Below are 12,404 nucleotides of genomic sequence, written 5' to 3'. Positions count from 1 at the left end.
GGGAAAGCGGCGGTGGCAATGTCGGGGCCAAGGCAGCCTTATTGCCGGTGGCGACGGGTTAGAATGCCTGAAATATTACTCCGGCAATCAGCCCGTCTAGGCGCGGTCGCGGCACTATTAAGCGAATTTCTTTTCTCTGAATGAAAGCGTCGCGTCGTCGTGATGGTGACAGGGACTGACCACAAATTGCGGAAACGGTCCCGCGTTTCTTCGACAAAATTATTCACACGAACAAAATAAAGTAAGACAAAAAGTGATAAATGCAAGGCCAACTTATCGAGCTGAATATTCGAGTTGTTTAATCAAATAATATTTATTTCATGTATAAATTATTAAGTTACAATCATTGAATATTAAAACTAACGCAAAAATACAGTCATTATAAAATAAACGTTTCAACCGCACGCGGTCTTCTTTAGTATATTATTAAAATATAAAATCATAAAAAAAATGCATATAATGTCAAAAATTAATTTTAGTTCTTCAGAGTCGAGAGTTTATGAGCAGTTAACGCGTGTTTCAATCCATCATGTGTAGGAAAAATGTCGAACCAATGTTCGCCTCGATATGATCTTCGATTTTATTCAGATCTCGAAAAGTTTCGTCGTTAATAAGCGAGAAATTAAAACGTTCCGTAGGCGCTAACATCGTTCTTCTTGACAATTTTAACTACGTCTTAAAAAAGTTATTGAAGATGACACACGACAAAACCAACAATATAAAAAGACAGCTTATTTTAAACTCTCTAATAAGTAAAAATAAAGTAATATCAATTAAAATTTCTATTCGCTCGTGTATTGTATAAAACAAGAAATGTATTCAAAAAAGGCCAACTTATCGAGCAATATTTAAGATGTTGTATCCAATTAAAATTTATTTTATAAACGATATATTAAAATTACAAAAAAACCTTCCATAAACGTTTCAACCGCACGCGGTCTTCCTCAGTATAACAGTGTTTAGTAATTCATAATTCTTACAACAAAATAGATCATACTATTTTTAAACTTACTAATAGTCCGTTAATTCGAGTCGAGAATTTATTAGAAATTTATGCGTGTTACAATTTGTCATATTTAATTTATAAAAGTATTCGCCGTAATGTGATCTTATGATGTTGGGTCTCGTAAATTATTTCTTCGTTTTTAAGCGAGAAATTCTTAATATCCATAGGCGTTTGTGTCGCCTCTTCTCACAGTTTTAACAAAATTTTTTTAAAAAATTAAAATTATTATAAATAGATGAAACCAACAGTCTAACAAGACACCTCATTTTGAACTATACTAATAAAATAAAGTAATTCAACGGAAAGGTTAATACATAATTCTGAATAAATCGTTTTGTTTTCAGTTAACGTTTTAAAGGGAAGAATATACAGCGAGAAAACAAATATAAGCTGTATCACTATTGAATATATACAGCTTTTTTTATCCTTTAGTTATAATAAAAATCACTATTTGATTGAATCGAAAAGTTCAGAAATCCCATATATCCAATAAGCCACAGTTTTGAGGGAAGAAAAGAGATATCGTTGCGTGGGATTTCTGTTTGAAGTGGAATATTTGTGCGTCTTCCAGCTCCGTACAAGTTATCGAGACTGCATGTGTTACTGTGAGACTGTCTGTAATATCTACTAAATCCACCATATATGATAAGATTACAAATGGATATTGATTAAAAAAATTATTTTATTTATTGAAAATTCGTTATTTCCGTCACTTCTTATATTTGTAAAAATAAATATTGGTTGTATCACGCGAGATATAATATAATATAGCAGTTCTCGAAAACCGATAAGATACGATTTTCCAAAATACCAACAAAATCCTCGTTTTATCCCGGGATGTGCGCTTTATCCGTCAATAAATTCACGATAAAACTGAAATTATGACCGATTGAGTTATATGGAGCGTATGCACGCGCCATAATTTTCTAATCGATCTTGAATTATTGAGTGGAAGCAAAACTGCAGAGCAGAATAATATCGGCGAGGATTTCGCCGAGGGCAGGAAGATAGAAATCGGCTTTAATTAATTGTATTATGCGCTCATCATACCGGATGGCCGGAACCTACCGAACGGGGAGATAAACGGTGAGCAAAAATGCAACACCACTCTTTTTAATTAATAATTGTCATTACGGTACGGATACATGTCTGTTATTTCGATTAATATTATTCAAGACCGTCCAGTTTTGACGTCACGTTCGGATGCATCATTCTCGCGAATAATTACCACGATCCACGTAAATGGACGCGCGTAAATTACTTGAAAAGAACGACGAAGATAAATAGTTTGTCGTATATGCGGATATTTTCGATCCATACAACCTTTTGCTACGCTTATCGCGTGTAATATATAAATCAACAAACTTCCGTAATGTATATACGCGCGCTCCTATAAATACCCTAACCAGAGCTTTCGCCTATCGACGCGGTTTATACACTCGAACCATTACCAATTTGCACGGCGCTTACGACGTTCGCAAAACCATCGTTCATGGTCACTTTACGCCGTTATCGACGATCGCCTTCTCGCGCGTCTATAAATTCTCAGTCACGTCGCGTGCAAGCCTACGTGAGTATAGCCGAGTGCAACGCAATGGATCCGCAATTTTCCCCCGGGTTCAACGCACTCGCGACGAAAAATGTTTCCTCCCACATCGACTCTGGAAAATTCAGAGGACGGAGACGCGTGTGTCGCGCGCGAGGACGGATATTTAACGGAAACTTCTGCCGATACATTTCTCGCGCTCATCCGATATCGAATGTGCGCGATAAGTATAACTCATTTTCCATTCAATATTATCTCGATCCTCGGGGGCCAATATCGCGCCGTAACTCTTAAAACTTGTAAAAATTTCTGAAATACATCCAGCACATCTAATATTTCCATTCCACGGGCTATGCACCAGAGAATAAAACTATAGATAATGTTAAAAGACGAGTGAAGAAAAGATGAGAGAGAAGAATATATTAAATATTAGAGACATATCGGATTCTAATATTATATGAGCGGAAAACTTGGATGCCAAACTATTCAATGTCGAAAGCACAAAATGTCGATGCTTCGATAGAGTTTATGGACGTATATATGGACACCTACACACCTTACATAAAACTAGCGATAATTTTCCGAATAACTTCGATTCCTCACGCGCGGCGAAGTACGCGCCGATGATATATCGCTTTATAACAAAGAGGATTTATCAACGTCAATTTGACGTGTAGGAAGGTGTACGCGTCTTGCGGCCAGCGACCCGCTATAACGAAGAAACGAGCGGCAGTCGAGGCCAGTCGGGCGGTTAATTTTACTCGCGCCGTTATCGCGGCGACGTTAGAACAACGAGTGGGGTTAATTAATTGCGGACCTTTTTTAATTTGTCTTGCCGGACGTCGGGATTACCACGAAATTTTTAGACCGATACATCTAGAAGTCGAGAGGTAGAAACGGTAAATTGGAGATACTTTATTGAAATGTGAAATGGAAAAAGCGAGGACTTGGGGGAGCAAATTTATTTAATCTAGGAAAAAGTCTCTCGTGCGATAATAAATCTTGTATGTTTTTTGGAAAGACTTGGAACTCGCAGGTTCCAAAAAAAAATCGTTTATCGTATATATACGAACGTTATCGATGATTCTATTGTCTTTAGCTTCATATTTATACGCGTATGAACTTATATGGTGATTTTTTTACAAGTTTGGAAAGGTATCCACAAAAGCTCATCGCTAAGTCACTTTAAGAAACACTTGAATCATCCTGAAAAAGAGCGCGCAAGATGGGACGCAAGATTAATTGTCCCAGCTCTAAATTAAGTTATTCACTTTGTTATAGTACTTGAGCTATCGCGCGGCAAGATACATGGCGCGTGATAAAGTAATAAGAGAGCGGAAAAGAGAGCGTGGGTGCTAGGATTAATGAGGGGAGAGAGAGTTTATGATCCTACGCTTAAAATTCGTCATACCTGGTATATGACTGCAAAGGGATGTGCAGGTAGAAATACCTGAGGAGACTTTCAAATTGAACGCGTATCTTATGCATACTTTAGTATTTTCTGTCTGAACAAATTTATTCCCCTTCATTTTAACAGAATATATAACTATACGGCGTTGTACAACCAAAATTTATAATTATTACCTGAAATATCTCTTTGAAACAAATGAAGTTAATGTAAGCGTTCTACAGTGTCCATTAAATTGAATAAAAACGACCATTGAAGGATTTTAATAAAGGGTCAACGAAATACGAAGTCAAAAGATTATTTTATTACATAACCGTAATTTATCATAAAATATACCGATTTTATAGAATATTTTAATATCCTTTGTGAACATGTTTTATACATTTGTAAAAGGATAGAGGAAACGCACCGAGCATATTATATAACCAGTGAATTAAATAATTTTCAGTCAGCCTGCTGGAAGTGAAGATAACTGGTGCGAACCAGCCGCTGTCGGCGGGTAAGAAGTACGATTTGGTCTGCACAACTTCCGGTTCCAGGCCACCGGCCGGCATCACCTGGTGGAGAAATGGTCAGCGTTTAGTGAATTCCAAGGAGAATGTAAGTACGTCCCCAGATGAAACAATTTTCCTCCAATCCCCACGCAAACATACATTTTACTTGCTGTTCCCGGACCGCGTATAAAGTCAAACTTGTCTCAAATAATATGTTTGAATGTGATACGTGAAATGTCTTTTCACTCGTATTTTTTTCTTAAAAAGGGAGTGCTTCATTAATGCATTTCTAAAATTTTTAGTAATTCTCAAATAAACTGACAGAGTTTTCATTAACTAAATAATTCATTGTTTTAAAAGTCGAATATATGACAGAATATATTTTATCTCTTTAAAATTGCAATGCAGATGTTATTGTATTATTAATTATAATATTAATTATGAATGTTATTTTATTGTTAATTATAATATTAATTATATATTTTGATAATTTCAATATTTTCAATTATGTAAACACGTAAAACGAGTGTTTTGACAGCTAAACTAAACCATAACCGACAAGTTAACGTAGCTTTTGAGTTATGCATCTACTTCATGGTTTTTTCCCTAATATATTAAAAACGTATTTATCACCGCTAGAAAGTTTGATGCGTGCCTAAACTTTCAGACTCTTTCTCACGCATTCATTACATTTTCTCGTAAAGGATTTACGATAGAAAATATCAAAAGGATTAATTTATTAATCCTTTCTTTATATTTGATTTAATGTGTATTGACCAAGAAATTCTTAGAACTAAACCCATACAGCACGCAAACTGGTTGTTGAATCAACATCTCGAAAACGTTACTCTGCAATATTGCAATATTGTATCAACGTTATAAAATGTAGATTTAATATTAAAAATATGTTGCAGAAATGTCTAATGTTCGCTGAATTGCAATGTCGTGTAGACGTGTTGTTTCAACGTTGTAGCAATATATTAAAAAAATCAATGTAATAGACGCAACATAGATTCAACGTTGCAAAACTATTAATATTTCAATATTCAACATTGCAACGTATCAACAACGTTATTATTTCAACTTTTTGTGCTGTGTGGGAAATATAAAAATTCGTGAATATGCATGAGAAATATACAATCAAATTTTTTTCAATTAAAATTATCATATTTGCGGGATCGTGTTTTATTGTAGAGCGATAGTATCGAATTAATCTCCGGGTTAGCGAAAGACGACAATTAATCTTCTGCACTGTCTCGATTCATCTGCTTGACATGTGTCTCCTAATTTCATCGCGGTGGGACTGCAATTTCCACGTTCAATTTCCGCGGATTAAGCGACGAGCGCAAAAAAAGAACGATAGACACGACCGATTACGTGATCGACTGCCGTTTACAGTGCAAGGATTACGTTTAATTGATGGGAAATGCAGCTATTCTGAAGAGCCATAATGTCGGAACATATTCTTGTTGAACATTAAGAGAAAAAAAGGATCACGATAATGAAAAAGATTTAACGAAAATCAAAATTAAACGCGAACACATTTCTTTCTGAAATGATCCGACACATTTTGTGTTAAATGTAAAATTTACGCGGATAAATTTTCTCGTATAACCATCCTCCGTTCCTTCGTTTTATTTTTATTTACGTGTTGAAGACTTTTCAACAATTTTTTAATAGAATAAAATGTTTACGTGTCGGATAATAAAATAGGAGCAGGTAATAGATTAATTAATAGAATGAATCAAATTTCTCAGTTTTAGAGAGGAGAAATGTAACAAATTGTTAGCTATCTTGTGATTGTTTATTGAACACAATCGGAGAGCGTTTCGTTCACAATGAGAAATTCTTTTCGTATAAACCGTAGATTCGAATTTAACGTGAAATTGAAAATAAAATGAAAAAACTAGAAAAATTGTTGCAACACAATATAACATTATCGAATCGTACATGGTACTCCGATAAAAAAAAGCGTATCATTTCGTATAGTTATAGGAGATTAATCAACAGCGATAATGAAGAAACACGTTACAAATACTGATAACTCTAATTATAATCGCAGCTCGAGTAAGGAGGAATATCTCGCCGGGACGATAATACTTGATCTATGAGAATGGAGGAATCCTCTGCGCGCATGTCTTTTCTCCCTTTCTCTTTTCCGGTCTTTCTCTTTCTCTCCTCCTTTCATTCCAATACAATTCATTAATTCATTCAATTTCATTTCGAACGCGCGCGTGGCAAAATAAATTCCGATTTAACGTAAATCGAACGCGCTCTAACCGGAAACGCGGCGTTTCTGTCGTGAGAAACGGATGAAGGTATTTCGTATACAAAGCAAACAAACGTCAATAGAAACACGGATTAGCGACGAAATGAAAGAACGTACTTTCGAATAAATTGACCCGTTGTCGGGGGAAATCGAGCATCGGCCGCTGTTTATCCTACTTCGATTTTACCCCACACAGCCACCCCGATAAAATACACCGGGTGGTGCACACGAACGCGCAAACAACGCCATACGCGTCGTATCCGCGTTTTGATCCGCATTTAAGACGACGACGTAAATATTTGCTGGGGAACGGCGGATTAAAGACGCCGACGACGACGAAGGGACAGAGAAAATATTGTTTCAAAGTCGATACCCACCACTACACGACACGGGAGGTACTGTAGATTGTTTTGTTGCTTACGTAAGAAAGTTAAACATAGAAGTGGAGATGATGGCCGGAAGAGGGAAAATATACAACTGGGGAGGAACCGTCTATAATCCACGGTGAAAGAAGGAGGAGAGAGAGTTCATCTTCTCTCTCTCTCACTCTCTTTTCGTAATCACGCAATTCCTCGGCGAGAGAGAGTTTTCGAGCTTCATCCTTCTCGGTTTTGCACGATTACGCAACCGCGCGCAAAAGTAGCTTTACCAGTGGCATACATAATGCCTCTCGCGTAAACGAGCTTCGCGCCTCGCGCGGAGTATTTTTCTCCGTCCGCGTATCGTCTGCGAAATTGCAGCAATTACGTTAATCGATTCGACCCAACCCGGGGAATGCGCAACCGGAAATATATTTTTAATGGATAGCGCATCTCATTTCGTAATTATCTTTGCGTGGGGCAACGCGCGAAACGGATCCTCGCCGTCGCCATTGGAACGAAATTAGAGCGGGCGAGTGCCCTCGTCGTTGATTTATTCCCCCAACAAGACGCGAAATTTATTATTCGCGGGCGCACGAGCGCGCCACTGTCTCGCGATTATTTTTTAATCGCGCGACAGGAGCTGCGTCGCGCAGCGTATCCCGCAGCAAGATTGAAGGTATACCACGGCCCTTTGTATGGGTCTGCATTTTTTTTTGTGCAAACATCACGGGAAAGTTAAAAAATCGCCCGAGATATTTTGATGGTTTTATGAAATATTTTGCTTTATTATTCGTTTACCGTGATGTGAATAATGCAGGTGATGCATTTTTCTGCCTATTGCGCGCATAATTTCGGAGGTCCACATACGTGGAATATAATTCGCAGATCCGGTTCATTGGACTAAGCGAGATTTGAATGTTTAATTCACGAATTGTAAAATGGAGTTAATTCATTATCCGCAAACTTCGCAATTTTTCGCAAACCGCGGGATTTTTAAGTGCAGCGAAGCTGCTAATGATTTTGTCATGAAGGTAATGATATATGTTGATTAAAACATAAAATACTACGAGTGATAAAACTCTCAAATTTTTTCCCACATTTATAATACTCGGTATAGCTGAAAAAGCCTCACATATGTGCCGCACGATATGAATAAATCACTTGAATTACCGTGGATTTGCTGGAATTTATTTGGAAATTAAATTGGAGATGCGAGGCCGCGAAATATGATAATTTTTCTATGTACTTTTATCTAATAATAATAACCGTTCACAAAATAAAATACGGAATATACCTATCGAAAAATAGAAATTTTGCGTTTGTATGACCCTTTAATATATCTTGGAAACCTCTCACACTATTTACTCAGACAACAACGCGAAAAAAAAGAATACTCATGCGAATGTACCAAACGTTAAAAAATCGTCCGAGATATTTTGATGGTTTTATGAAATATTTTGCTTTATTATTCGTTTAAATAAACGGACTGATCGATAGTTTCAAAATAAAACAAGCCCGTGCGCTCTATATTTATTCTGCGATCAAAATCGATACTAAACACGATTTTCATAGACTTTTCTCGCGTTATTTATTCGTTCCTTCTATCAATCGGCGGACTCGTTTATTTACCTCTAACTAAGCAAATAAGTGATTTATGGAAAAGGCGGACTTTGCATGCATTCATATATATACGCTTATGTATCATTTCCGATTGTACGGATGAACAGAAATAATTTTCGACGATCTTAACAAAAGATGATTAATCGGCCACTCGATGTATAATGGACGTCCATTATAGCATTGATTCGTTTTGATTGACGAATGCGAATTTATCGCGGAGACGACATTCTCTGATATAAATTATTCATTCTCTAACGACGCTTTTATACCAGGGTCTCGCGGCGACCTCGTGATAACGATAATTTACACGCAATTACGTAGAACAACGTGCGCGACCGAGAACTTTATTTTATAGTCGCTTTAAGGAGCTGTACGAGCCGGGGTCGAGTCTGCAAATTACGTTGAATGCGCGTCCCGGTGTAAATCGAATCGGAAGTCTGTCTCTTTCCGCGCGAAGATGCGCGTCTGATCTTTTAGAGGCTTCTTCGACTTGAAGGAGTTCTGAAAGAACAAATTTACTCTTACGACATCGGCAAGAGCTTCGAATTAAACGTGAATTTTATCACATTTATAAATAACACGTATTTTGATTTGCCGCGCCTGTAAAAGGCAATAATTCTTTTTTTTTTTTTTTCATTTTTAAGAAACAGAATAAAGTTTGATAAAAAGCTTGAATTATTAATTCAAACGTTTGGAACACGAAATTTTTACTTCAAACAAGCTATGTAATAATATTGTACGAAAGAATAGACAACTTTGAAATATTATTGAGGGACAAAATTAAATTTATTTGTGTACAGAGATGCTCGGAAGAAGTGATTCTTTGTGAATAAAATTGAAAGAGAGATGAAGTATTACTTTAAAAAGTATATTACTCACATACGTGCATTATATTCGTACTACTTTAAGAGTTTCACCGCTCATATATATACAGGATAAAGTTTCTTAGCGATGATAGATGTGCTATTAGATTAGAAAAAGACAACCAAGAGATAAATTATATATAGACAATCTAGAAAAATAGGAAAAAATAATGCAAAATCTCTTATTGACTTGACGCAGATATTTAAACCGTGGAAATAAACCAGAGAGAAAAAACACGTATATTGAATAAGTTACCAGTCAAACTTGATGTAATGACGATCCGATCCCTAAAAGATAGAAGCTACTTCTTTACTCTTAGAAAATGGGTCGATCCCTCGAGAAGGATAACGAGAGATTGATCGAGAATTTCGGCTGTAGTTAGCGTCGACCCTCCAGATCCGAGTGATAGATACGCTTTTAATATATATGGGGGGCTTGAACGTCATCGAAAACGCAGAAGGTAAAGAGGCGGGGTTCCTCCAACGCGAGGAAAAGAAAAAGAATAAGTGCAACGAGCAGAATCATCCCCGGCGCCAGTGGGGCGACGGAATCAACCCCGGTGAACGTTATCATAATGTTGTTACAGACTTCCGCCGATGGGAACACGACCACCAGCGTTTTATCTTTCATGGCGACGAAAGCAGACGCCGGTAGACACTTGTCGTGTCAAGCTGAAAATCGAATCATGGGAACCGCGCCGATAGAGGACGGCTGGATACTCCAGATACAATGTAAGCTCATAAACGCCGATGGTTCCTGCGACTGCGTTCTCTCCCTCCGGGGAGAGCGCGACGCTCTTTTCTTATTTATTCAGACGAATCCGGTCGATTTTGACGATTTATCGAAGATCGTGATTCCCAGACACTCCGGAGACGCAGATCCAGCTCGGCACATCGCTGAATCCCAACGCCATACGCGAGGGCACGGACGTATATTTCGACTGCCTTATACAGGCCGAACCGGTGGTTTATAAGGTGGAATGGCGGCATCAGGTGAATGAAAATATACTTTTATTCAGGACAAAATTTATATGTGTGTAATTTTTTTTATTTTCGATCCGTTATTTTATAGACGATTCAAGTACTCGGTGTTTCTTGATGTTCCTAATAAATTTGACATGACGTACAGCAAAAGAAATACATATACATATTTGATGGGTTTTTAAATTATTACAGAAATTTAATCTCAAATGATCTCAAATTAAAAATATACGAGCTATTTTCTAGCTGAATTATACATTAGCTCAAATTTATTCCTAGTATTATTTGGTAAATTAAATTTTGCATAAATAATTCAATTATTACTAAAATACAAATATTTCTATTTTCGAGAAGAAATTGATCGAAAAACAAGATATTCGCAGGTCGCATTACGAGAATCTCGCGTGTATCTCTTCATCTCTCGAGTCGTTGCGATTATGATTAATCAATCTTGAAAATGCGCAACAATGTTCGTCGCGAGTAATTCGTCCATATCCCGCGGAAGTCCGAAAAGTTCTAAAACCCGAGTGTCGTAAACAGATTGGTCTCTTGCCGGCTAACAAGCTCGATTATGCCCGCACTCGCTCGCGAGAGAGCATCGACTTACGTTAAGACCGAATACAAACTTCGGCGCTCGAAGCATCAAACTTTTATAATAACTTCTCGTCACTCGAGAGATGCGAGAGCACTCCCATATTCTCTCGCGCTTCCGACGAGGGAGATTGTACGGCTAGATTCTCACGTTACAAACACAAACACGCGTGCATACAAGCGGAAAATAATTTTCGCGCGCGGAAGGCTGGCGGTTCAATCTACCGACGAGAGAAAGAGAGAGAGAGAGAGAGGCGTCAATTATCGTGTTTCTTCCAGAGCAAGGCACTCCATCACAACATCACTCAGGGTATTATAATCAGCAACCAGAGCTTGGTGCTGCAGGGGGTCGATCGCAAAAGCGCCGGCAATTACACGTGCGTAGGATATAATACCGAGGGCGACGGCGAGAGCTCGCCCTTTTATCTCAACGTCATGTGTACGTATCCGCTAGTAGTAAGATACTCGATAAATCAGACCCTTCGATGAAACAATTTTATTTTCCCATGTTACGTATACGTATATATAAAGAATATTTAAAATTATTCTAAAATCATAATATATACAAACCTAGTTGAATTATTTTATATTTTACATTTTAATTATACAATAATATTATAATTTCTAATAGATAAACAAATCCGATAGTAGTAAGATACTCGATAGATCAGACACTTTGATTAAACAATTTTATTTTCCCATATTACGTATACATATATATAAAGAATATTTAAAATTATTCTGAAATTATATACAAACCTAGTTAATATATTTGATATTTTAAATTTTAATTATACAATAATATAATCATTTTCAATGAATATACAAATCCGGTAGTAGTAAGGTACTCGATGGATCAGACGCTTCGATGAAACGATTTTATTTTCTGATATTACGTATACATATATATAGGGAATGTTTAAAATTATTCTCAAATTATATATAAACCTAGTTGAATTATTTGATATTATAAATTTTAATTATACCATAATTTAAGTCTTTACAATAGATAAACTAATCCGATAGTAGTAAGATACTCGATAGATCAGACGCTTCGATGAAACAATTTTATTTTCCCATATTACGTATACATATATATAGAGAATATTTAAAGTCATTCTGAAATTATATATAAACCTAGTTGAATTATTTTATATTTTAAATTTTAATTATACCATAATATAATTATTTTCAATAGATAAACAAATCCGATAGTAGTAAGATACTCGATAGATCAGACGCTTCGATGAAACAATTTTATTTT

At 36.6% G+C, this 12,404-nt stretch overlaps 1 protein-coding gene across 1 annotated transcript in view; it reads left to right on the top strand.

Moving 5' to 3' along the window:
- LOC114939198 (neural cell adhesion molecule 2) overlaps positions 1-12,404 on the top strand; it is a 206,196-nt gene that overhangs the window by 179,784 nt on the left and 14,008 nt on the right. Inside the window, exons 6-9 of the mRNA XM_029313438.2 lie at positions 4,409-4,560; positions 10,156-10,300; positions 10,431-10,561; positions 11,420-11,579. Of these exons, the coding sequence (XP_029169271.2) occupies positions 4,409-4,560; positions 10,156-10,300; positions 10,431-10,561; positions 11,420-11,579 (588 nt within the window). The remainder of the gene's footprint in view (positions 1-4,408; positions 4,561-10,155; positions 10,301-10,430; positions 10,562-11,419; positions 11,580-12,404) is intronic.

The sequence above is a fragment of the Nylanderia fulva genome, unplaced genomic scaffold (genome assembly GCF_048542155.1).
Source record: "Nylanderia fulva isolate GAGA-0341 unplaced genomic scaffold, ASM4854215v1 Scaffold28, whole genome shotgun sequence".
In the NCBI taxonomy this organism is placed as follows: Eukaryota; Metazoa; Arthropoda; class Insecta; order Hymenoptera; family Formicidae; genus Nylanderia; species Nylanderia fulva.
This window is presented reverse-complemented; position numbering and strand designations above follow the sequence as displayed.